Raw genomic sequence first — 27068 nt, forward strand, 5'->3', positions numbered from 1 at the left:
TCAATTGTCTATGTATCTGTTTGTACCTCTGTTAATGAGAATGTGTTCAATAAAGAAAGCATTACAAAAAAAAAAAAAAAAAATCCATGGTGCTCAAGAAAAAAAGACGAGCCGAGCCGTCTGCCCAATCACAGCGCTGCTTTATTCTAAGGGGTAGCTCGCCCCGAGGCTTCTAATGCAGAGAGGAGCGCATGGAGACTGTTCACGCTTTAGTAGACAGAAGGAGGGATGTAAAGGGGAATAAAAAGGTCGGTGAAGGTTTGTGAACCGCTGCTGGTCATTAACAGGCAGCTCCACACCATCAAATGTCAGCTGATTGTATTTTTAGAGGAATATATTTTCCTTTCTTGTAGGCAAACCTCATTCTGCACATAAGTTCAGGGAGAGTACATATTTTTACATTTTTGCAAACAGTACAGAGATAAAGGATGAATATACAGTGTTTAATTTAGCAGTGAACAACAGACACATATGGGCTAATGTTTTGCATGATTCTTTTGTATCTAAAAGGGGGAGTGAAACCCAGATGTTGTCCATCTGCCGGTCCATTAATGGCTGATTATATAATTCACTCTTTTGTATTTTTGCTGCTGGTTTCAACCTCCATTATAGCTCTGATGTGAAAAAAAAAAAAAGTAGCTTTCAACTTCCTGTTTGGAATGGTATGTTATTACTGCACAAGAATAATAACTAACACAAATAATGAGAAAACATAGTGCTTTATTTACAGTCTATGAGTTTTCAGATTGCATATTTGGAGGATATTCAATATTCAGTGTATTTAAATATTTCTCTAAAAAAGCGAATGCTGTTGGGCACTCGTATATCAATTATACTGTATGTGTAACAAAGTATAAATGTTTTATTGATCTAATAGTTTAATAATCTCTATTTATTTTTTTTACAGTTTATACAAGTGTATAAAGTGACAACAATTCAAGTACAGTACAAAATGAGAATACAATGCAAAAAAAAAAGGTCGTCTGTCATAATAAGTCATAATAATGCTAAGAGCCACAGTTTTCTGTCCCATTCAGCAGGCTCTTCTGCAAAACAGTCAAAGTGTTCAGAGGAATAGTTGTTGAGTCCTGCAACATACTGACATGTGATATCTTAAAATCAGTGTGTGTGTTTTGGCATTTACAAATAAAAGTATATCATACCAACACAACATTAGTAGACAAAATTGTCCCTTCATTCTTACACTCTCCAGTCCACTTTTTCTCCGGAGCAGATATAAAACACACTTTTTTCCCCTTATAAAACTTCATACCTCACTTTCTCACACAGTTATTTCAGTTTTGCTGATCTCAGTAAGAAATCACGCAGTTCATTTCGTCGGCCAGTTCCTCCTCAAAGCGAGAAATTGACTGACTGGCTCCTCGAGCTATGAGGTCGGCGGCCGCGCTCTCCATGTCGTCCAGACTCATGTGACAGGCTTCGGCGATCTCCCGCTTGGCAAAGCTCACAAACTTGGGGTCCCTGGCGTAGACGCCGAGACCCTCCGAGATCAGGATCTGACATTAGCAAGAAAGAGGGAAAAAAGCAGAGGAACAATGATGTAAGGCAGGGATTATGATTTTAGCCACTCATTCTCAGTAGCACGCAAACATAAACATGCATGTTTATCTGATTATCATTGTGTCCAATGCCCAGAGGATTTTATCAGCTGAGAGAATCACTTAGCCAAATTGAAATGCAAAATATAGCAACTTTATTTCTTTTATCATAATGTAAAGAGTGCAGTAACTGCAAATGGACTTGGATTTACAGAACACTTAGGAGAATGAGAAAGTATTAAACATTACTTTAGTAAGAATTTGTCTCAGTGGTGCACCGATATATAAGCTTCAAATTGTATCAACATTAAAAATCAATATCGTCTTTTTTTATTGCTGATGTTTGGCTGATAGTGGAATATTTTTTCTTTCTATTAACATGTATAGTATTCACAGTATATATCAGAACATGCATATCATGTTGTATTAAAGGATAGGTTCACAATTGTTTTAAGTCTGTCTTAAAACAATAGTCAGGTGCCCTAATGGAAACTGATACAGGTTTTGCTTGCTCTAATAATTCCTCCTGTTCATACTGGCCATTAAAAGATGCCTTCCTAACGTGCTTGCAATGAAGGTGATAAGGGGACAAAATCCACAGTCAGTTGTTCTGTGCAAAGGTATATTCCAAAGTATGGCTGTCAAAGTTAACGTGATATTAATGCGTTGACGCAAATTCCTTTTAACGGCACTAATTTCTTTAACGCATTCACGTAATTTGCGATTTTTATGTTGAAACGGGCTCAGTTTTAAAGCTAGAATGAAGATACTGACATCATATGAAACTAGAAAACTTAAGGATGTCATGCTAGCTTGTTGAGAAGGAGGGTAAATAACGCTTCAAACTGGCATGACCATTTTCAAAGAGGTCCCTTGACCTCTGACCTCAAGATACAGTATGTGAATGAAAATGTGTTCTATGGGTATCCACAACAAGTCTCCCCTTTACAGAGATGCCCACTTTATGATAATCACATGCAGTTTGGAGCAAGTCATAGTCAAGTCAGCACACTGACACACTGACAGCTGTTGTTGCCTGTTGGGCTGCAGTTTATCATGTTATGATTTGAGCCTATTTTTTATGCTAAATGCAGTACCTGTGAGGGTTTCTGGATAATATTTGTCATTGTTTTGTGTTGTTGATTGATTTCCAAAAATAAATATATACAGACATTTGCATAAAGAAAGACTATTTGCCCACTCCCATGTTAATAAGAGTATTAAATACATGACAAATCTCCCTTTAAGGCACATTTTGAACAGATGAAAAATGTGTGATTAATTTGTGATTAATCGCAATTAACTATGGACAATCAGGCGATTAATCGCGATTAAATATTGATTATTCGTAGTTAATATGAGGTTTCAGCAGTCTGAGTTAGTCAAATCAAGTGAGTATCTTCCAAAGTTTCAGTCTTTTTAGTGCAATATTTTGTCTATTGACTATTGTTTTAAGATAGACTTGAAATATTGTGAACATATCCTTTAATAGAGCTGATAAAATGAGGTGGAAAATATTGGTTTTAGTAAAAAAAAACAAAAACACTAAATCAAACTGCCAGAGGGCTAAAAGTAATTAAAATAAAGTGTACAGTATATGTTTATAGTTATACATACTGGTTGCTAAAGGTTTCTTATTCACAAAAATCCCCTACTGCATTATTACTCACCGACTCGACCAGACTCTCTGCGCTGCCTTTTTCCATGAAGCCCTGGTTGACCGGTGGCATCCTCATGCTGCTGAAGGTCCTCGTCTGACCGGGGTACCAGCCAGGTGCCCTGCTCCCTGCAGGGAGGCTGGCGGAGCCGTCGCTCCACAGCGGCTGGCTGTTGCCGGTGGCCTCGTCCACCAGGATCATAGGGGAGTAGATGAGTTTGCCCCTGCGTCCCGAGGGGGCGATTATTCCTGGAAGAGGAGTGGTGCCAGCTGCTCTCGAGTTCACCCAGGAGGCGGATGACATCGAGGACGCGCTGCTGGGTCGGGAGTCCAGGTTCTGCTGAGTCTTACACAAGAGAGCGAGAGCAGGAGAAACCAGATGAGATTCACTCAGTGTATGAACACTAACATTTTGAGAAAGTGTGTGTGCCGTTGCTTTACCTGTAGACGGGATCTGGATGGGGATGTGCTCCCACGGTAGTTCCCTGGGATGGGGAGGCTGTCACTGGACTGTGGCCTCAGACACTGTAAGTTAAAGGATGGCTTTCGACCTGAAACAATAAGCAGGGAAGTGTTAGGAAACTGTCCAGGATGCACGATTATAATCCTGCGTGGAGGGGGTTTAGTGTCAGCATGGCCGGATTAGCCCAGTAGGGGGCCTTAGGGCACAAATGAGCTGGCCCTATTGAACACCTGTTTGCACCATATGAATATCATGTGAAGGGGTGTGTTCAAGCTAAAGTAGGGTGTTGAGTTGCTCTTAATGGCCCTCATCATTTTAGTTGATATTGCCATGAATTAAACTACCACAAACTAACACTATGAAAAGCTGTGGCTCCAGGGCAGCTGCTCGCTTTACCAGGCTTAAGCATTAGTGGTGAGAGTCTGTGACTACAGTCCCATGCATGTATCATCTGTGATTATTCCACAGCAAAATAACCTGTTGTTTCTTAGTGAACTTCCTTTTGATTTATATAGTAGTAGACGGATGTTTTTAGTTAAAGCTACTACAAGGAACTTTTAACTGGCTTTGAAACAGTCTCAATTTAATACTGATGCGTCTATACGACCAACATAAGCAAACGAGACCATCAGTGAGAATATTGGCTATTTCTATTTAGTTATTCTCTATAGGCCCAAGCCGTATTACAGGATTCACTGAAGGAAAGGGAGGCATGGGAGAACCAGAACCGGGACTGCACGGGGCAGACTATCAGACTGCTGCAGTAAAATGAAAGGTTTTCTGAAGGGACTCTGGTGGAAATTAAGCTCCAGCCAACACGCACTTTAGGAATGCTTTGCACTAGACACTTTAGGGGAAGTTGCAAAAGCGTAAGGCTCTTCACAGTATTTTAGCATTTTAGGATCTTATTGGTTTGAATGATTGTATTAATGTATGTGGTTGTCTTCTATGTACTCTGTTTTTTTTTAATATGTGTGTGTTTTTGTCTGTTTTTAATGAGCACTGCACCGAGACAAATTCCAATCAACTGTGGGTTGACATGGTAATAAAAGTATTGATTGATTGATTGATTGATTGCTCGTAAACACTACCTCTTTTGTCCACAGGGACCGTCAAAATCAACACAAAAAGGAAAGTTCCTCGAAGTAGCTTTAATTAAAAAACACTTTAGATAGAATAAACTATTAGCCATTATTGGAGAAGCACTGTAATACATGCTGTATAACTATATGCACCCAGATCAGATAATGGCATGTAAGGCTGCAAATAATGATTATTTTCATTATCGTTTCATTGTTTGGACAATAAAACAACATAAAACTGTGACACAATTTCCTAGAGCCAAAGGTGACAACCAAAATAAAGAGTCCTGTTTTGTTTGAACAGCAGTCCAAAAGCCAAAGATATTAAATTTACTATAATGTAAGACAAGAAACATAAAAAAATTCTCATATTTGAGAACTTGGAACCACAAAACATTTGGTATTTTGGCTTGACAAATTACTTAAACAATTAATTGATTATCAAAATAGTTGCAGATTAATTTTATGTTGCAGCTCTAACTCCATGTTAGTTAAACCACTATATATTTCACACTGTACATACAGTATGTATACAATGTATTGAATTAAATTACCAACATTGCCCCCTAATAAAGAAGGAAAAAGGAAATGTGTGAGTTTCACCTTGTGGTATGAAAGGAAGTAGTCGTCTCCTGACATACTGTTCGCCATTCCCATTTCCATTGTAGCCGTTCCCAGTGTAACCACTGAAAGTGCTGCCGTTTCCATTCCCGTTTATTGTACTTCCATTACCGTTGACGCTAATGATACTGCCGTTGTCGCCTGCATATCCGTTCTCACTATATCCATTTGTGGCATAGGGAATGGGGCTCCCTCCATTGATGTTGGTGTCGTTATAACTGCTGGTATCAAAGCCATTGGCATCAGGAGTGTCATAGGGTATCTCCCCAATGCTCTGTCCATTGTAGTCGTTCTCAGGTGGTGTAGGAGAGACAGCTTCTGGATACACGTACCTATAAGATCCAAGAGTTTTAGCATTATGTAATATTTTCAAATGAACAGTTTGACATTCTGGGAAATATGCTTATTTCTTTTTATTTCAAGAGTTACGTGGGGAGATGGATACCACTCTGTTTGTCCATTAAAGGGACAGTGTGTCGTATTTGGCGACACCTAGTGGTGTGGTTGCAGATTGCAACCAACTGAGTACCCCTCCGCTCACTAACATGAGCCGCTGAGTGCAAAACCGTGGTAACGCCATTCGCCTCACTCAGAGGGCATCCATAGCCTAATAACAGTCAGACGGTGGCAGGTGGTATCACGGTTTTGCACTCTGCAGCTCACGTTACCTCTCTAGAGCCAGTGTTTGGTCTGTCCGTTCTGGGCAACTGTAGAAACATAGCGGACTCCATGAAGAGGACCCGCTCCCTATGTAGATATGAAGGGCTCATTCTAAGCTAACAAAAACACAACAATTCTTAGTTTCAGGTGATTATACACTAACGAAAACATAGTTATGAATATTATATTTAATTTCTGCTAATAGATCCACCAAAATTTTACACACTGTTCCTTTAAGTATGAAGCTGGTTAACTTAGCATAAGAGCATTAAAACAATGTAAAAACCACAAGCTAATTTAACTGCTCTAGGCAAGCAAGTGAATAATTGTGCTCTAACTATTCCTTTATTTATTAATTTATTACATTATGCTGTATCTCTCTCCTCACTCTCTTACCTGTCTACTGATGCCAGAATTGCAGCTTCCACTTCACTGTAATAGACCTGCTCTTCTACTGTAGTTGTTGCCACCTCAATTGGTTCTTCAACTACACCCTGTGGTATCTCTGGGGGAGGAGCAGGAGCAGGAGCAGGAGCAGGAGCAGGGGCAGGAGCAGGAGCAGGGGCAGGGGCAGGGGCAGGGGCAGGGGCAGGGGCAGGGGCAGGAGCAGGAGCAGGAGCAGGTTCAGGAGCAGGAGCAGGAGCAGGAGCAGGAGCAGGAGCAGGTTCAGGAGCAGGTTCAGGAGCAGGAGCAGGAGCAGGAGCAGGAGCAGGAGCAGGAGCAGGAGGAGAAGCAGGAGCAGGAGCAGGAGCAGGAGCAGGAGCAGGAGCAGGAGGAGAAGCAGGAGCAGGAGCAGGAGCAGGAGCAGGAGCAGGAGCAGGAGCAGGAACAGGAGGAGGAGACAAGTCGATGTGGTCCACCCTGAACAGGAGAGGAAACAACTCATTATGACTTTCTGCAAAAAGAATACAGTCCCAATGTATGAATTTACATATAATGCAATAAACACAGCGTCATAAACAATGAGAGAAACACACCTGATGAGCATGGGATTAGATCTCACAGGCTGCTCTGTTACAACACTGAATCCTGCCAGCTCTGATCCTGGTCTCTCGTGCTCCTGCAGGCCCATCACCTGCTCCGTGACCACGTCATCGATGGCTGTCTTGGGCTCAGGCTCAGGCTCCATGAGCACGTTTATCTGCTCTACCAGCTTGTCTAGAGTCGGCAGCGGCGTGCTGCGAGGCGTGTTATTCACCGAGGTTCCTGGCTCGCTGTCGAATATCTCATCCCCGGCCATCTCTCCATCCACGCCCTCCTCTTCTTCCAGGTCGCAGGCCATCGCCAGACGCATCTCTGGAGCCAGGTCCTGCAGCGTCCTCAGCCCTAGCTAAGAACATACAAATATAGACAATAAGATACAGTATGCACCCCGAGTGTTAATAATACATGTCTAACAAATATCCATAAAGCAACAACAAAGTCCCGCTCCACTCAGAAATGTTTTTTCTTATTTTTACTTCATTTGGATGTTTGATCTTCACTAAGCAGAATGATGTTTGACATTGAAAGGCTGTTTTCGCAAACATCTGCTGAAGGAGGAACGTTTCTCTGTGCTTACGTTAAATCTGAGATTAAAAGGTACAGTGTGTAGGATTTGGCAGCATCTAGTTGTGTGGTTGCAGATTGCAACCAACTCACTCCTCCCTTTCGAAAACTGCGGTAACGAGAGCCGCCGAATGCAAAATGTGGTAACGCCGTTCGCCTCGCTCAGAGTCCATCCTTACCATAATAACACTACTTTGATTTCTTTATGCTTTCTCGTCTCGCAGGTAACCATGGATCAGGGTTATACCGTGATCGTGGTTGCATCTGTACCCGCGGCCCTGCTTGACACCAACTACTACTATCATTATTATCAGCCTTTTTGTTAGTAGTAGTAGTCATATTTCTATTATTGTTACTGCTATTATTACTGATATATACTGATATATTACTGATCCCTCTATTATATCCACTGCTATTGATTATTGTTATTAGTCCTATTTGTATTAGTACTTACTGTATAGCTGGTGTTCATCTCTCTCTCCCTCTCTCTCTCTCTCTCTCTCTCTCTCCCTCCCTCCACCCAACCGTTGAGGCAGATGGCTACCCACCCAGAGCCTGGTTCTGCCTGTTAAAGGGCAGTTTTCTCTTGCCACTGTGAATGCATGCTCATGAAGGATCTCTTGTTGGGTCTCTAGATGATTTATGACTTATGATTTGACGCTATATAAAAATAAATTGAATTGAATTGAACTTTTGGAGCGACAGCAGTCAGATGTCGGCTGTCGGTACCACGGTTTTGCACTCTCACAAGCGTGACGGAGAACTACGGTGGCTTTCAGGTAACTCAAAAACGTGAAAGAGCCTCTCTCTAGAGCCAGTGTTGGGTTTGTCTGCTCTGGGCTACTGTAGAAACATGGCGGAGCAACATGGTGGACTCCTTGAAGAGGACCTGCTCCCTATGTAGATATGAAGGGCTCATTCTAAGCAAACAAAAACACAACAACTCTCAGTTTCAGGTGATTATACACTAATGAAAACATAGTTATGAATATTATATTCCATTTCTGCTAATAGATCCCCCGAAATGTTTCACACTGTTCCTTTAAGATGTGTACATACGATCCCGATTTTGCAACATCACAACTAGTTTGGAAGCCAATCGTGGTCCAGTATGCAACATACACATATGTGATGTGGAAACTTGAAACCTCCAGTGCTCATATACACTGAGAGTGGATAGGAAGCAGGAAATATCTTGTGTGAAGTAGTTTAACTTTTGAAATAAAAATATTTGTATATTTCATAGAATTAGTATTTTTGGAGTAGATTTTTAAGGTAACTGAACTATTTTGGTGAAAAAAAACCCTAAAACAAGTTAGTATTAAAAGCGGAGTACTGTTATATGTCTGGAGTTCGTCTTTAAAGTGAAAAGCACCTGCAGAGAAGCTGCCCTGTCCTTCCTTTTGGATTTCCTCTCCCTCTCCTTTCTCTTACGGAACTTTTTGAAATAGTCCTGAATCAAGAAGCTGGCGTAAAACTTCCCACAAGTCACCTCATCACCTGCGAAAGGAACCAAAAAAGAAGTTAGTGATGAAAATGTGGAAGGCATACAGTATATTTTTGAAAATTGAAAGTTGAAGTTAGTATTTGTAGTGATTTCTGCTATCACAATGTTTTCATCATGGCTGGCAGCTGCGTGAGTTCTTGTTGTACCTCTAGGGGGAGGAATGACTTCATCAATGAGCTTGGGCTTGGTGCGCTTCCAGAGCTTCTTAATGATCACCTTCAGCTCTTCATTCTGCTTGTCGATGGGGCCTGAGGGGGACAGCGGCAACACATCCTTTAAGGGAAACAGCACTGAGCGAGGTAGGTAGACAGTACAATGCGTACGTTTCTGTCTGTATACATGCATTAGATCAAACCTTCAGTCTTGATCTTGAGTGAGGTTCGCACCAGAGCAAACAGAGTAGCACTGAAGGTGACTGTCCCATCAGCATGCAGTGGGACATTCATAGCAACCAGTCTCTGAGAGGACAAGAGGACAGAGTGAGATCTGTCTCTCTGTTCACGCTCCTCGCATCAAGTGTGCAGTGCTGAAATTTGTGTCGACATACCTTGCAAGCAACTCGATGAGGACACAGTTTTCCAAAACCGAGAGGTGGTTGAATCCTCCGCAGCATTGTGACGACGTCGATGTGTTTTATACGGCCACTGCAAAAGGCAGAGAAACAGACATTTAACTGACACATGAGAATATTCTGGGAACAGTGAGAGGGGACAAACAGAAGAGAAATGAGCCTTACGTGGCCTCCGGATCGTAGTCAGACCAAACTCTCTTAAACTCGTCCAGGTGGTGAGTGCCGAGCACGGTCCAGTCTCTCGTCAGGTATTCAAAGTTGTCCATGATGACGGCGATGAACAAGTTGATAATCTTGATAGAAACATAACAAACACTTGTTACCAACATGTCACTTATAAAACAAGATTGGATAACTGATTCAATCATTAAAAAGTATGAATTCTGGTTGACAAAGTTGACACACAAAGATCCGTTCAAACTACATATAATAATGGTTAGTCATGGTTGATGACTATAATATACCCTTAAAAACATCTATGATTAAAATACAGTATCAACTGAAATTCATGCACTCAATGTGCTTTAAGGCAAATTAATATAAGTGACTAAAAGTAGTCAGGATACATTACTCTTGTTGGAAATACACAAGACAACATTTTTCAGAAGTGTGTAGTTGTTTGCCTCTAAATGGATGTGATTCTCAGAGTGATCTTTCATAACGAGAAGAACGTGTGTCAACCCATGCAGCTCTGTAAATTTCGCAAAACCCAGCAGGACAAAGGGGTCTGGGTCTATTTTAGCAGCCAAGGAGGGTCCTGTTTGGTCTCTGATAAAGGTCAAAGACCACACACAGACTGATGGATGTCAGCTGTCCACAAGACAAAAAAACAATGAAGGAATGCAAGACACACATGAAACGACGGAGCCGAACATGAGCCTGGACGTTGTGGTTGTAAATCTGTCTTCAAAGAAACAAGGAAGGAGTTGAGACTGAGAAAAAGGTCAAACCAAGGAGGAGGTGAAGGTTAATCTCAAACGGACATATGTGTAATGTCTAGTTGTAGGCAGGGGGAGGAAGGTTGGAATTGGGCTTTTCAAAATAAGGAAATCATAATATTGCAGCCTCCGTGTAAATTAACTTTTTAAATATATGTGGGAAATTGGTGGAGCTGGGTTATACTTTAAGTGAATTTAAGGTCCTCAGCACCATATGGAATTACACTCTATTATTAGATGGCATTGATGATGATTTTAAGCAGGTAATCTGTAATCCATTTTCACTACAGATCTGCAACAGCTAAAAAGACTATGAGCTTCCGCTTTCATTTGCTAGACTTCAGATTAGACCTTGTTCTGCTCTCGCACATTCTCCAGGTTTAAAGTCACCTTCATCAACCTGTTCAACGTCTTAAAATAGCACTGAGGTCATGGAAATGTTACCAAAATATTTGCACGCTTTTAAATCAGGATTTTTGGCTCTGCTGTCTGGATTAACAGAATCCGTGGATGTGTGAGTCCTCTGAGGAGCTGGGAATTGGAGAAGACAGGGTTAGCTTGTTAAAACTGCTGCTGCTCTGTTGCTGTAATACTATCCTCTCTACTCTCATCTGACTTTGATCCCACTTGACCCGACAGCCTGTAAAACACAAGTCTGAATTAATTATACCTACATTTATTTGGAGTCAGGAGGCTGCATTACATCATATCAAAAGGAGGGAAAGTGTTTCACTACGAATGATCTGAGAGCCGAGTGATTAAAAAAAACAGATCCTTAATCCTCCTCGGCTTCGCTCACCAGGTAAGCACAGAGCATGAAGAAGCTGATGAAGTAGATGTAGGACAAGTTGCTACCGCAGGTGAACTCTTCACCGGGCTCAGTGTCGGATTCTGGGTCGCAGCGTCTACCGGGCAGAGCTGCCAACATAATCTCCTGCCACTGCTCTCCGGTGGCACACCTACAAGGACACAGAGACAGGGCAGCGTTGTCATTTGACCTTTACTTACACACTAAGATCTTTTAAATCTTGTTTCAAAGGCGGAGAATAGAATTATTTGTGTTTTGAAAAGTTGTGTTGAGGCATAACCATAACCATAACCATTGGTTTCCGGTCTGAAGACAGATACCAAAGGTACCACAATCTTGTGCTGTTGCCTACAGATTCTACATGTGGCAGCAAATGTATGCAAGTAATATTTGAGCTGTTATAAAAACAGATGTTAAACTCTCTTAAACATCTGTCTCTTTCTGGCTAATATGGCCCACCTGAAGAGCACCAGAACAGCCATGAAGAAGGTCTGGAAGTTGCAGTTTCTGTTGATATGTGTGTTGTCATCGACGGCCACTTTCCCAAATGACTGAAAGGGAAAAAAGTGTACTTGGTAAGAAACAAACAGCTGCTGCCATAGGGTCAATATGACTGATAAAAACTTAGTGAAGGGAGGCAGACTGTTATGTATGGGTTATACAGTCTTGTGTATCATTAATTAATTGATTAATTTTAGTTTACTTTAGTGTAACTCACCTGCATGCCGATCACAGCGTAGATGAAAAAGATCATGGCGATGAGCAGACCGACATAAGGCAGGGCCTGAGTAAAATAAAGTCAAAGGCACGATATCAACAAAAGGAGTTTATACAGTAAGAGTCATGACAACATACTGTAGTCAATCCTTTGTGTTATTATGTGAGTTATTCGCTGACCTGGAGCGACTTGACAAAAGTCCAGAGGAGCGTTCGAATGCCCTCTCCTTTGCTGAGCAGCTTCACCAACCTCAAGACTCGGAACAAACGGAAGAACGTGATGGACACTTTTCCACTCTCTCCTTTACCCTAGAACCAAACAAAATGTGTTGAGACAAAAACAGCTGCAGTGCTCGAACATGTAGTACCTTGAAGTATAAATCCAAAACCCAAGACACACTTAGAGTTGCAGTGGTGGTGTTGAGCTCTTACCTCACCATGGCCCCCTCCTCCCTGGATCCATGTTTCAGCGATCAACACGAGGCAGAGATGGTGAGGTGATGGTGAGAGGAAAGAGATTAAAAAGCATAAGAGATTAAAAAGTGTGTCTATTCAGTGAACTGTTCAATTATATTTCTTGTAATATTGATTTAAAGTTGTCTCCAAACTGCTAGGAATACAGTTCTGGTGAAGAAATATATACTATACATTTTTTCTAAAACTACTGGAATCAGCGTATAAAATTGCAGAAGACATGGCCTCAGTGTCCTTAATGGCAGTAATAGTGAAACTCATTCTCATTCTGGCAACTGGATTCTCTTCTAGTTTTAATCCCAGTATCAGGTTAACTGCTTTATATGGCACACAAAGGCTTCTTTTTCAGAGTGTTTACTATGAGGCAGAGGTGGGACCAAGTCATTCAAGATAAAGTCAAGTCTCTAGTCGTGAGAGGAAAGTCCCAATTCCTAAACTTTGAGTTTCAAGTCCTAAACAAGTCATAATGAGCTCCTCACCAAATGTAATATCATTTGTGTCTCCGTCTATAATTTTCAACTTGCACGTTTTGCATATTGCAATACATTTTTTGTTGACCACCACATTGTTTTTGTACGCAAACAAAATTATCTTTGGTATAATGTTTTTCTCAACTGCCGCTCAGGAACATAACATTAGTTCTTCATGCTTCTCTCCTGCAACTTGATTGGATGCTGTGGATGCGGAATTAAGTGTCAAAACGAATAGTGTTAACGTTAGTTGATTCAGGAAATGAATTTATCTGTGGCACACTTTTTAATTAACATACATTTTAATCTTTGGGTTTGGAGGAAGGTATCAAGTATTTTCAAGTCAAAAGGCTCAAGTCCAACTGAAGTCAGGAATCACAAGTCCAAGTCGAATTGCAAGTCTTTTTAGATTTTGTCATGTTAAGTCTAAGTCATCAAATTTGTGACTTGAGTCTGATTCGACTCCGAGTCATGTGATTCAAGTCCACACCTCTGCTATTAGGTAATATTATTATGTGTTCTGGAAATTTGAGTATTGAATAATTGTTGTTGCTAATGTTGTAGTTTTGTTTCAGTTTTTGAGATGATCGTTAACTTCTATTGAGCCAATAACGCTCCGTTAGAGTTAACTGGAGGTTGTTGTTGTTTTTTTTGACTGAGACGAGATGAGAAGGTAACGGATGGATCATGTAACTTTTAATTTATCACAGTAAACTTTTAAAATTGAGTTACGGGCTTTGGAAGATTTATTCTGTGTCAAACTCATAACTTTTGTAGAGACAAAAAAGAAAAGGGTGCCGTTGGAGCCTCTAATTCAGTATGGACCAATGATACTGGAATTTTGTAAGATTTGTTTGACTTTATATGAAAAGAAATGTAATTCTCAGATTGATAAGGTTCTCACAGCAGTAGAGAAATAGAGCAGTAGAGGAAACACTGTGACATACTGTACATGAGGTTTTGAAATGCGTCTGTACAATAAACAGCCAGCTAAGGGAACAAACTTACGCTAAGCTCAGAGACTGCGATATCCAACACGCTCCCCACGACAATCAGAGCGTCAAATGAATTCCACGGATCGATGAAATAGTGCTGCAAAGGAAAACAGAAGCAAAGTGAGAGTCAGGAACAGTCAGTGTTGACAGTCGAATGTTGTTTCCAAAGGTAAGAGAGAGAAGCCTCACGTGAGCCCGCAGAGCCAGTAACTTGATGATCATCTCTATAGTGAAAACCACAGTGAAGATCATGTTGAGGATGTCCATGATGGAGGTGAAATTTTTAGACTGTTCGTAATGCTGCAAGAGAAGACAACAACACAAAGCGTCACATCACAACACTGAAACGAGTTTCTGTATTTTCATGAAAGAGTTGTGTGTAATGATACCTGGATAGCCAGAGTGAGTGTGTTTCCCAGAATCAGCACAAACATGATGTATTCAAACTGGCTGGAGTTGACAATTTTCCAGAATTTGAGCTGCGACGGGTTTTTAGGGATGTAAATCTTGATAGGCTGAGCTTTCAGAGCGTAGTACACACACTGGCGCTGCACAGGTGGAAAAAGAAGAAGAGAACACAAACATTATTCACTTTGACAATTTAAACAAATGTATCACACATAAATACATATTTAATTTAAATTGTTTCTGAAGTTTGGGAAAATAACTGACTTGATTTTTGTTGAGTTCGCAGTTTTTGAATTCGGCCTCTCCTTGCTCTCGAAATGTGATGATGACAAAACCCACGAATATGTTCATCATGAAGAAGGCGATGATGATAATGTAGATGATGAAAAAGATGGAGATTTCCACTCGGTAGTTGTAAATGGGACCTCGGTTGATGGCGTTGGCATCCACAGACTTATAAAGGAGCCTTTAAAAAAAAATGAAAAACACCACAATGAGGACACATTTCATAGCCAAACATTAATTTAAATAGTAGAAAGTGTAAAGGATAAGGATAGTGATATTCTGTTTTTTCTTATTGTCAACAAATCCCATTAAAAGACAAAATTAAATGACTTGAAAACAAGTATGTAACCAAAACCTGACATATCTTAAATTCATTTGTGTCATAGAGCAGTGCTTCTCAAATGGGATTTCTAGTGCCCCTAGGGGCACTTTGGAGTACTGCAGGTGGTATGTGACATTTTTTGAAAAATGTTAATTAAAAAAATATCAGTGTTGCATAATTCCTTAAAATAATTATACTATAATAAAAAAAGTTCAATAAACCACTTTTTTTTATTCCTATTTTCAATGCAACTGTTATCTGCTGTAAACACATATTTCTTTCTACCAAAAATGTTTTGCGCTGGTTAGGAGGGAACTTGGCTGAAAATATATTTCAGAGGGGGTGCAGTATTGAAAAAAGTTTCAGAACCACTGTATGGGGCTTCAACATTGTCCTAAAACAATTAAAAACACACCAATGAGCCTCCCTGTTGCGCTGGCATGTTCCCTCAATATGATTAACATGGGCACTGTAGTTTATTTTGAATCAACCCCACATACATGATCACTAGCCCAGCGAGCATGTATTAATCCGCAGCAGAGAATAGTCCCCATCAAATGCACTATTCACTCCTGTTTTAGTGGTGTTTTGTAAATCATACAGTGCCCAGCTCCTATAAGGAATTACTGGACCTTTAAAAAAATAAACTACACATTCGTGACCAGTTTTTAAAGATTTACATCTTCAGTAAGAATGGCAGACGAGGAAAGTCAGAAAGTATTGAGAGACTGATCAACACACTTGTTTTTTTCTTTTCTTGGGATTTGTTGACAATTAATATACAATTAGATTAGAAACAATGTAAAATTGCTACTCACTGTGGCCAGCCTTCAAATGTGGACACAGTGAACAAAGCCAGCATGCCCATCAGCACGTTGTCAAAGTTGAAATCACTGTTTTCCCAAATCCTCTCTCTCACCATGGGGTGGTTCATATCGCCGTCTTTATAGACCACAAACGTTCCCCTAAAATCAAACACATGCGCACGTTTAATGACAGTGACGGCACATTAAGAGACTGTCTGTATGTGCTGTATGTTGTGGAGAGAAATGAAGAAAGGGAAACTGACTTGCACTCCACAGGAGTGTGTTTGGCTTCATCTGTGCAGCTGTAGAATCGGCCCTGTGACATTAAACAAAGGAAAGTTAAACCATGAAAAACACTCACCGGCCACTTCCCTTTTAAATTAGTAAGTTAGAGAAAAATACACTAATTAGGACAATCTAATGCAGTCAAATACACCAGCTCTGCTATGACTATCTTTACAAAGTTTATAATGTTTGGTTTTTGGTGACATTGTTGGAAATGTGTAAATTAAATTATACGTTTATTATTGAGGTCATTGTAATGGTGTTTGTAATTTTTTGTCCTCCACATTTACATACATATGAATATTAGAAACACTAATTATAATACAGCCCAGTACAACAACAAACACTAACTATGACCTTGATGCTAAAACATATCATTTAATTAGCTCCTCTATGACAAAGTCAACAAAAACAGTGTGCATTAGACTGTACAGGTGTACCTAATAAAGTGGCCACTGAGTGTAGAAATCAAAAGGCCATCAGCATCAACAACAACATGTACCTTGAAGAGCTGCACTCCGATACAGGCGAACATGAACTGAAGGAGTGTCGTGACGATTAAGATGTTGCCGATGGTGCGGATCGCCACGAACACACACTGCACCACATTCTGTCAACAACAAAGGACACGTGTTGGCTTTGAATAGCAACACACTTTACTTGATATACACTAAATAGATAGCAAGTATACACCACAATGTAATACAATAACCCTGCAATAAACACGTAATATGTCATTTGAATATAACAAAAAAGAAAGATGAATAAAAGAGAGCTGTTTACCTTTAGTCCCTTGGCTCTGTTGATGGCTCGAAGAGGCCTGAGCACTCGCAGCACTCTGAGAATCTTGACCACAGAGATCGCACTTGAACTGAGAGCATCAATGCAAAATATTTAGAGTCAAGAAAAGAGAAGAACATTGAGCTAATAAAGGATGTAAAATGGAGCAGATTAGGCTGAGAAATAGAGAGTATAAAGTACAAAACTATACTGGGAAAAGGAAAGTCTTTCTGAGTGTTGCCCTCAAACCTCGACACTTTAAAGAGACATCACTGCTTCCACACATTACAGCAACAAAACAGTGACTCCTATTGATTTTTCTGTCAGAATACAACAGTTTGTGTCAGTCGGGTATCTACTCACTGTAAAAAGAAAGACGCGAGCGACACGCTGACAACCAGCAGGTCAAGAAGGTTGAAAGCGTTTCGACAGAAGGAACCGGTGTGCAGAAAAGCTCCGTATACTGTCATCTAGACATGAGCGATGGAGTGGAGAAACAAAGTTAAAGGTTGTAGATTTTACCATTCTCATGTGTTTTTGATGCACCTCATTTTATCACGTAGCAATTTTGTCAATTTCAGCCACTGCAACCGTTACCTTTAGTACGATCTCCACTGTGAAAACTGAAGTGAAGACATAATCGGCATAACCGAGCACCTGAGGATGAGAGAAACTAGCATCAGTATTGACTCTTGTATATTGTGAATAGTGAACAGATGGAGATGATCTGTCTGTATGAAGCTCCGATGTGTTCACTCTTACTATGTTCCTGAATGAGTGGGATTTGATTGGATCCTCAGCAGCCAGCGAAATACTGCTGAGGATGATGAAGATGAGAATGAAGTTGGTGAAGTAGGGGTGATGGATGAGGTTGTGGCAGGCGACTCGCAAACTGAGAATGGGAAGGAAATTACAGATAAAAGTGGATTATTTAAGCAATATCTTGGAATTAAAGCATAGAACACAACTTATTGTTATAGAAGTATAATAGAATCAGGTTATTTTGGCACATATATGATGTCGGATTACCAGTTTTTCTTTCCAAGAACGAAGAAGGAGCTTCCATCAGGGATTGGGACGATCTTCTCTTTGGGTCCTGAGAACTCAGGCTTTAATGGAGCAACTCCTACGATGAAATAAAGAGCAAACAAGAAAGGTATAAATGACAGTTTATGTCTTTAATCAGCATGTTTGTGCTGCAGGGCGCTCTGTCTGTCAGACTCACCCTCCAGTCCCTCGATGGCCCTCAGCTCCTCGTTTTCCTGCCAGTCATCCTCATCGTTCTGCAAACAAGACAAAAGATCAGCTGTTTGGCATTTCACTTTTTAACAATATGATGCAGGAAAAGGTAAAACGAAAAAAAAAGATTCTCTACCCCTGCATCTTCATCCTCTTTCTCTTCATCCTCATCCCACTCTTCTTCCTCTTCCTTTTTCTCTCTGCGAAACCAAACAAACTGCAATTAAAGCTGTTTGAAAATAATACTTTTGCATGTGCTTAATAAACTGATCGGTGTGAGTGCAGCAGGAAGTTATAAATGTGTCCGATACCACTGCTCTGCCCGTCTGATCTTATGTCAAACTTACTCGACTTTGGTCTTTCCGCCGCCTCCCGCCAAGTTGTCCACAGCGATAGCCAAGAAGACATTGAGCAGGATGTCTGATCATAAAGTTAAGGGGTCTCATTTGGAATTAAAGAGCAATCGTTTAATGCTCAGACTTCAATAGGAGTCAGACAGTAATTGCACAAACACCGGGGAAGGATACAGTTACCGCAGACGAACAGGATGACGAAGTAAATGCACACCACCATGTTGGGGAAGATCGGCCCTCCGTAGGCCATAATGCCGTCGTACATCACAGCGTTCCAGTCCTCTCCTGTGAGGATCTGCAAAGAAAGACAGACACAGTAGACAGACTGAGTGACAGACCTGTAATTAACACCACAATACATAAAATAGCTGACTAGAGAAGGTGGCAGCATTGTGAGATATAGAGAAGAAAGAAGGTGTAAATCACCTGGAAACAAGTGAGCAGAGCCTGAGGGAAGGAGTCAAAAGTGCTTCTCTTCATCTGAGTCTCGTCAAAGTTGAATTTGCCTCCGAACAACTGCATGCCCAGCAAGGCGAAGATGATGAGAAAGAGGAAGAGCAAGAGCAGAAGGGAGCAGATGGCTTTCATGGAGTTGAGCAGCGAGTTGACCAGGTCGGACAGAGCAGCCCAGTGCCTGGAAATGACAAAATCAAAGAGAGCAGAGATACACATCAGGAAATGAAGATATCTCTGGTTGCTTCCTCATGCAGCCGACTGAAAAGCTCCAGATGTTTCACCACTACTAAACTGGCACCAATTACCGAGTCATCTTGAATATCCTGAGCAGTCGGATGCAGCGCAGCACAGAGATGCCGATGGGCGGGATGAACTCCATCTCCACGAGCAGCGTCTCGAGGATGCCGCCGCACACCACGAAGCAATCGAAACGGTTGAACAGCGCCATGAAATAGATCTGCAGGCCGAAGGCGTACATCTTCATCAGCATCTCCAGAGTGAACAGCAGCAGCAGGATCTTGTTTGCTCGCTCTGAGGGATAAAACAGAGAAGAAGAAGACATGGGAGTCATGTTTTGTAGTGTAAAGTTGAAGTACAGCTCAGCAAAGGTTCAAATAAAAGGAGGAACGGATTGTTACCTTGCATTTCTGTGAGCCACTTGGGCTGTCCGTAATGCTCGGAGGCGCTGGCCACTGTGTTGAGAAACACCAGCAGGAGCACCAACCAGTAGAAGTTGGTGGTCTTGGCGGCCACGCGGCAGTTCTTCCTGAATGTGTGATTCAGCTGGCACAACTGGTCACTAAAATAAAGAGACAAAATTGTATTTTGAGTGCATTTTGACGAGGGTTTAACAACTAATAAAATTCCTAAGGAGGGCTTTGGAATGAGCCCTTTTCGTTTTCCCATCTTACCAGAAGCTGTTCGCCATCATCTTTGCCCTGAGGAAACAAGAAAATGTGCAAATCATGACTTCATTAATGCCTGCATGCCAGTGATGAATCAAAACAATGTTGTTATTATTATTTTGCCTTACATGAGAGAAGCACAGAAGCCGTTGTCATCATCGAGGTACGCTATATCATCATCCGAGTCTGACTCCGCTGAACACGTAGAAAAGTATTGGCTGTTAGAGACAATCATGTAAAATAAACACAATAACAGACAGTGACAGCTGACATACCTCCACCGTCCTCATTGTGTTTGTACCATCCAAACTTCTTCATCATCTTCTTCTTTGCTATTGCAGCACCTTTGAAGACAAACAGAGGCAGATTATGTATAAATATACAGCTACGTGTACATGTCTTGGTTTTTCCACATGAATATGCGTTGAAAACTAACGTTTGTTTCCTTCTTCGTCCACATCCTCTGCCTCTATGAGCCAGTCCATGTAGCCTATCATGTCTTCCTCCATCTGCTTGCTCTCCTGCGCCTTCTGCAGCTCGCCACGCGCCACCGCCTTTTCTCTTTCCTTGGAGAACTCTCTGTGCACAGAAACAAACTCAACAAACTCAGGAAAACATTGAGGACAAATGTAATTTTCTCATAATACACAATAAATGCACAGAGAACTAAATGCTGCAGCAACCTACCCGCTCAACACACCCAATACGAGATTGATGATGAAAAAGGAGCCAAAGATGACCAGAGAGACAAAGTACACCCATGGAATCTCGAAGCCGATGGCATCGTTCATCTGTGCAGAGAGGCAGAGACACAAAGTAAGTATTTTCAATTGCAACAAACTAGGGCTGTCAAAGTTCACGTGATAATAACGCGTTAATGCAAATTCGTTTTAACGCCACTAATTTCTTTAATGCATTAACGCGGCTTGCAATTTGTAGGTTGTAGCGGGCTCAGTTTTAAAGCTGAAGTGAAGATACTGGTATCATATGAAACTAAAAAAACCTAAGGAATCCATTGTCATACTAGTTGTGAAGGAGGCTAAATAATACTCCAAAGTTACTCTGAATTTGACGAGGAAAAACTGGCATGGCCATTTTCAAAGGTGTCCCTTGACCTCTGACCTCAAGATATGTGAATGTAAATGGGTTCTATGGGTACCCATGAGTGTCCCCTTTACAGACATGCCCACTTTATGATAATTACATGCAGTTTGGGGCAAGTCATAGTCAAGTCAGCACACTGACACACCGCCTGTTGGGCTTGAGTTTGTCATCGAATGATTTGAGCATATTTTTTATGCTAAATGCAGTACCTGTGAGGGTTTCTGGGCAATATTTGTTATTGTTTTGTGTTGCTGATTGATTTCCAATAATAAATATATACATATATCTGCATAAAGCAGCATATTTGCCCACTCCCATGTCGATAAGAGTATTAAACACTAATCTCCCTTTAAGGTAAAATTTGAACAGATAAAAAAATTTGCGAATAATTTGCGATTAACTATGGACAATCATACGATTAATCGCGATTCAATATTTTAATCGATTGACAGCCCTACAACAAACACATGTAAAACAGTGGAGGACCGGGGAGTAAGTCTGCGTACCCAGTAGAGAACATCTGTCCAACCCTCCATAGTGATGCACTGGAAAACTGTCAGCATGGCAAAGAAAACGTTGTCGAAGTTTGTGATGCCGCCGTTGGGGCCCTCCCACTTGCCCCTGCAGTCGGTCCCGTTCCCGATGCAGAAGCGCCCGCTCCCGGCAAACGCACAGGGCGACGGATCATCCTCCACCATGAGACCTGGAGCGGAGAACAGCATTGAGCCCACACATCCATGAAATGTGTATAAAATCAGTTTTTAGTTTCGGGAGCACAGACCTGTGCTGCTGGAGTAGCACGTCTTGTGCATCCTGCCGATGAAAAGCTCCAAGCCGATGATGGCGTAGATGATGATGACGAACATGACCAGCATACCGATGTGCAGAAGGGGGACCATGGCCTTCATGATGGAGTTCAACACAATTTGTAGACCTGACGAAGCAAACATACACTTTTCAATGGCGCTTGCACATGCAAATACACATTCAGACAAACTTCTATAAATAATAAACTCACTTGGCACGCCAGATACGAGCCGAAGAGGTCGTAACACCCTGAATGCCCTGAGAGCTTTGACATCCAGGCCTCCAGGTTTCCCTGCAGCATGATGGGCCTCTCCTGGCTTATGATCCGTCATGAGCTCTGCTATCACACTCAACAACCTGCACACACACACACACCCATAACAGCTGTTAGAACTTTACTTCTTATTAGTGATGGGACATTTGCAAATCGTGACCGCATGAAGCACCAAAATACCCGACAATGACGATAACGAAATCGAGCAAGTTCCATCCGCTGCGTATGTAGGCGCTGGGGTGCATGACTAAGCCGTAGGCAAGGATTTTAGTGAAGGTCTCGATTGTGAAGATGACGAGGAAGACGTACTCCACTTGTTCCTGGGAACAAAAGAAAAGGCAGCGTACAGATGTTTGGCAAAATTGGAATGACCTTTTTTGTAAGTCAGTGAGTGCGTCTGAAAGGAATAAATATAACTGAAGAAAATGTCAAGTTATTGTCACAGTAAAATCAAGACATTTAAAAACAGATTTGTCTCCGTCACATACAGCAATAAATGGCATTAACGTTTAACATTGACGTTTTCGTGCGTCTGTCTGTAAACCACGTGTGTTATCATTAAAGGCTGACTGCAGTGGCTTCCTAACCTCTTAACCCACTGCCTTAAACACGCTTAAAGCCTGTCACCGGATCCCTTTTCTGTAACCTTCAGCTTAATGCTTCTAATCACTGCTACCACTGTCACTGGGCTTCTGACACAATAATCCAGGCATAATGTGGTTTAACGCAAGATAACTGGAATTCACAAAAAGCTGAACCATTCACCAAAACATGGTGCAAAAATTGGTGATTTAAAGGTAAGTCACTGTAGGCAAGTGTAGGTTAAACTGTCAGCTTACCTCCTTTGTGCAATCCAATAAAGGGATCTACTAACATCTATCCTGCTGCAAGTATGTGTGTCCCTGCTACCCCTTTTTAATAAAATTACCTTAAATCATATTCAAATATATTTACCCCCTGCAAACAAGGTTTGGAGAGGATTGTTTCCAACAATGCAATGACAACAATGTGACTTTTTGCAAATATTTAAAGCCATTTGTTGGTCACATTGGCTCATATTTCTAATATGCCAAAGAATAACAGATTCATTTTCAGTCTGGCCGCTGTATAATTTGTAATTTATGGGGGAAAAAATGATCAGAAAGAGAGAGAGAAAGAGAGGAGAGAGAGGAGAGGCAGATGGTTGGTATTTAAGTCAGTCATGATCCCTGGCAGGGGTCACCTTAACAGGTCGCCCCCACTAACAACATTACCATCCAACAGAACACTATTACCTTCTCACTAATTGTTGCTAACGTCTTCAAAATACCTATCTTCATAAAAAAATATATATTTTTCGTACACTTGTCACGAATCATGTATGCATCTATCAGTGTCCTCAAATGACTCAGAGGACGTGAGAAAGAAAATCATCTCCACACGGGATGTTCTTAATGAGAGTCAAGCCTCGGATACAGGAACATAAGAACGGTGTAAAAGAAGCTCAGGCATATTTCACATTGACATGCACAGTCCACCTTGACAGCTCCATTCAATCCCCTTAAAAGGGATCACGTTGCTGTCCTAAACTTTTTATACTTTCAGTTTCTAAGGAGCACTGCTTCAGCGGTCGGATGGAGAAAGCTGTGTATGATCAAAGAGCTCCAGCATCTGTTTGAAGTTTATACTTCATGTGATATTCTCCATGTCGGGCCCTCGGAGATCTGTCTTGAAACACACGTCCTGTCACTGTTTGATCTATCTGTTTGTCTATGCATCACTATAGCATAGTATGATCCCAGCCATTTCCACACAGTGAGGCATACAGCTTATTAATTAAAGACTGATATTGGATTGGTACTCTGTATCAGCCCATACCCAAAGCCCAGATATCGCCATCGGTATCAGGACTGAAAAAGTTGGATCAGTGCATCCCTAATGGAATGCACTATTAGATTAAGACTGGAAATACCTACAAGACTTTATTGTTTCAGTTCATTTCTTTCCTTTTTATATAGGAAGGTATGTGGTATTCTGTGACTGATGAGTTTTGTTTGTTACATGTTGTTGTGTACCTTTATTTTGAAATGTATGTGTTAGCGGTGCAGCACCCTTTAGAAGCTGGCCATATACAGTGCAGTATGTGGCTAGTTCTCACTAGATAATTGACAGAGATACAGCCTTCTTGTAGGGTATACAGGCTGGTTTTTAAAACACCTGTGCCAGAATGTATTGGTGAAATAAAGATTTTTCCAGTTGTGTTAATAAGAAGTTGTTTTTTTTCACCTTCTATGTAATACTGTGTTGATTAAATCAGGCCATTAATCTCATCTCATTAATCATGAGAGAAACTGATGTTTGAGCCTTCGTTCCTTATCTTTCTTAATACGGAGCTCAGCGGACCATGAACTTTCAAAATAAGTTAAAAAAATAAGTTAGGTTAAGCTACTGTAAATCTCTCCACTGGAAACTCACCAGTTGGTGGTTGGTAGCGTTGGAGTCATCATCAGGGTACGGCTTGGTGACGCCCATGGCCACGCAGTTGGCAAAAATGGCAAGTAGAATGAAGATATCAAAGGGCTTGAGGAGGGAAGTTAAGGGCACAACAGGCAGAAAATATACACGACAGCATGATAAAACTTAAACCCACCTACACCCAAACATATTCTTAAGAACACAGTATACATTTGCATCATATGCAGGACCGTCTGCATAAACATACACCGACTCAGAGAAGGATATTTCCACTCTACCAGGGCCAGGGCTGCCATGCGGATGGGGTTGCTGAGGGTAAGGCAGCAGAGGGCTCGGGGGGCCCTGAGGGCCGACTTGTTCGCCTGAATCGCCTTCTTGGCCCCCCCTCCTCTTTTTCTGGATGAGCCAGTCGACCCCAGGGTGTCGGACTTTCCTGCCTCCCCCCCAGGGGGGGCATCTGTCAAAAAAACAAACAAAAAAATTAGTATTAAACTGTGTTTTTAAGCATCCTGAATATGAAATATCAGAAAGTAAATTATTACATGACCAATAAAAAATGTATGTAATGTGAATTATTTTATTCTGAGCAAATAAATGTTTAATACATCTGGGGTAATAGACATAAACAGTATTTTGCTTATAGATAGTGGGTCTATCGGTGGATACCTTTACTGTCATTCAATCAATCAGTTGTTGTTTGTGTACAACATTCACACCTTGTAATCATCATCATCATCATCATCATCGTCATCATCAGTTTATTATCCAACACAATCAGGGAAGGATTTGACGCATGGCTTTAGCAACAGACAGGTATTCTGTCATCATATTATAGAGGACCAGATGTGACCTACTTCTTTATTAGGAGCAGCATGGCACTTAGCCCAGCACTATCCCCTACAGTAGCAGGCCCATGATCACCTGTGGACAAGGCCCTAAGCCTGCAGGTACATTTATTATCTCACCCAGTAGTAAAAACTACAGAGGAGGAGACAGAAAAAAGAGCTAAAACAGAGTTGCTTATTGTGGAAATATTGAATATCACATTCAATATCTGCCTGTTGTCTAATTATTGTTAAATGTGTACAGTAAGTTTAGATTTTAATTGCCGCAAACATGATTTACTATCAAGATAAACTATGTTTGACCAATATTGTCACCTTCACTGGCCAATATCTGGATGTATTATGTGCATTTTTTTGCATAACTTTGAAGGTGTAATGTGCATATTCTTCTCTACTTTGTGCAAACAAAACCTCAGAGACATTGTGAGGACTTCCTACCTTTCTTTGCCCCGTCCATGTCCGCAGTTTAACACCACCAAATCACTTCAGAAAAGCCACCATCAACTCCTCAGGGGGATCTGCGACGCGTATTGGATCACAGATATGAATTCAAGCCCAAAGAGAGAGAACTTTCTAGGAGTTAAACCATCTGCCGCCTGTCATCTCACATCCTCACGCAGCTGAGCGGCTGCAGGCCATCCTCACTTTAACCTGCAAATCCAATTAAAGACGATTTCTGCAAATTTCCTTACGCATGTAAATAAAAAAATCTGCAGTTGCGTTTATCCACGCAGGCACATTCCGGTGAGGGAGTATTAAAACTAACGCGTCCCTGTATCCGCGGTGGTCAGCCGACAGGATTAAACCAGCTGAGCCGTTTATAAGGATGACAGTGGAAATCTGTCCAGAGGAAGGTGGAGGTAAACTCACTCAGCACAGACTCTGAGGCTCGCTGTGGGGCTGTGTTGAGAAGGTATAGTTAAACTGAATAGAGGAATATTAAGAAGTATTGTCAGGATAGAAAAATTAGGATGCTTCACTACTGCAAGTTAGAGAATATTTCAGGACCTTGGAGAGAAGCAGCCGGTGGGTGCAGTACCAGCTGAGAGGCGACAGGAGGCGCTCATTCATAGCAAATACAGAGACAATGGGATTGAGCCCAGGTGCAACTGATGTTTTTGTTTTCTTCCTTTTTTTCAGTTGCAAGTAATGTGTCCCCCCCCCCCCCCCCTTTTTTTCCAGGTGTAAGTCATGTTTTTCTCCATTTTTTCTAGGTGCAAGTCGTGTTTTTGTTTTTCCTTTTTTAGGTGCAAGTAATGTTTTTTTTCCTTTTTTTCCGGGTGCAGGTCATGTTTTTTTCAGGGGCAAGTAATGTTTTTTTTTTTTTTCCTTTTTCAGGTGCAAGTCATGTTTTTTTCTCCCTTTTTTCAGGTGCAAGTAATATTTTTGTTCTCCCTTTTTTCAGGTGCAAGTCATGTTTTTTTCCCCCTTTTATCCAGGTGCAAGTAATATTTTTTTTCCCTTTTTTCAGTTGCAGGTAATGTTTTTTTCCCCCCTTTTTCCAGGTGCAAGTCATGTTATTATCCTTTTTTTCAGGTGCAAGTAAAGTTTTTTTTTCCCCTTTTTCAGGTGTAAGTCATGTTTTTTCCCCCCTTTTTTCCAGGTGCAAGTCGTTTCTTTTTTCAGGTGCAAGTCATGATTATTTGTTTTCCTTTATTTGATAGAGACAGTGACA

At 41.2% G+C, this 27068-nt stretch overlaps 1 protein-coding gene across 1 annotated transcript; it reads right to left on the minus strand.

Annotated features, from left to right (window-relative positions):
- cacna1fa (calcium channel, voltage-dependent, L type, alpha 1F subunit a) lies at positions 1 to 26522 on the minus strand. Its single transcript, XM_037773525.1, has 47 exons — positions 25832 to 26522; positions 24816 to 25005; positions 24549 to 24654; positions 22275 to 22414; positions 22032 to 22177; positions 21795 to 21947; positions 21520 to 21716; positions 20597 to 20700; positions 20346 to 20488; positions 20185 to 20253; positions 20038 to 20104; positions 19916 to 19942; positions 19643 to 19803; positions 19310 to 19535; positions 18975 to 19182; positions 18723 to 18843; positions 18543 to 18615; positions 18332 to 18395; positions 18182 to 18239; positions 17986 to 18082; positions 17719 to 17848; positions 17554 to 17613; positions 17320 to 17426; positions 16960 to 17047; positions 16679 to 16786; positions 16155 to 16207; positions 15904 to 16050; positions 14743 to 14944; positions 14460 to 14618; positions 14260 to 14370; positions 14084 to 14167; positions 12564 to 12584; positions 12312 to 12440; positions 12133 to 12198; positions 11874 to 11965; positions 11406 to 11565; positions 9834 to 9961; positions 9645 to 9741; positions 9453 to 9555; positions 9244 to 9345; positions 8966 to 9090; positions 7005 to 7372; positions 6439 to 6624; positions 5365 to 5714; positions 3658 to 3767; positions 3230 to 3562; positions 1 to 1517 (listed from the first exon to the last, which is right to left on the minus strand). Exons 1-47 carry the CDS (start codon positions 25848 to 25850, stop codon positions 1311 to 1313), a joined length of 6195 nt encoding a protein of 2064 aa, XP_037629453.1. The 5' UTR covers positions 25851 to 26522; the 3' UTR covers positions 1 to 1310.
- Between the last annotated feature and the right edge of the window lie 546 nt (positions 26523 to 27068).

The sequence above is a fragment of the Sebastes umbrosus genome, chromosome 6 (assembly GCF_015220745.1).
Source record: "Sebastes umbrosus isolate fSebUmb1 chromosome 6, fSebUmb1.pri, whole genome shotgun sequence".
Taxonomy (NCBI): Eukaryota; Metazoa; Chordata; class Actinopteri; order Perciformes; family Sebastidae; genus Sebastes; species Sebastes umbrosus.

Bases quoted from the DNA above. Each gene is read 5' to 3' on its own strand.
- cacna1fa (XM_037773525.1), bottom strand. The intron at 18,083-18,181 runs GTGAGTCTGACA...ATTTCATCGTAG, and splicing joins GGCCATCGAGGGACTGGAGG to GAGTTGCTCCATTAAAGCCT. The intron at 17,048-17,319 runs GTGAGTAGATAC...TGATGCTCTCAG, and splicing joins CTCGCGTCTTTCTTTTTACA to TTCAAGTGCGATCTCTGTGG.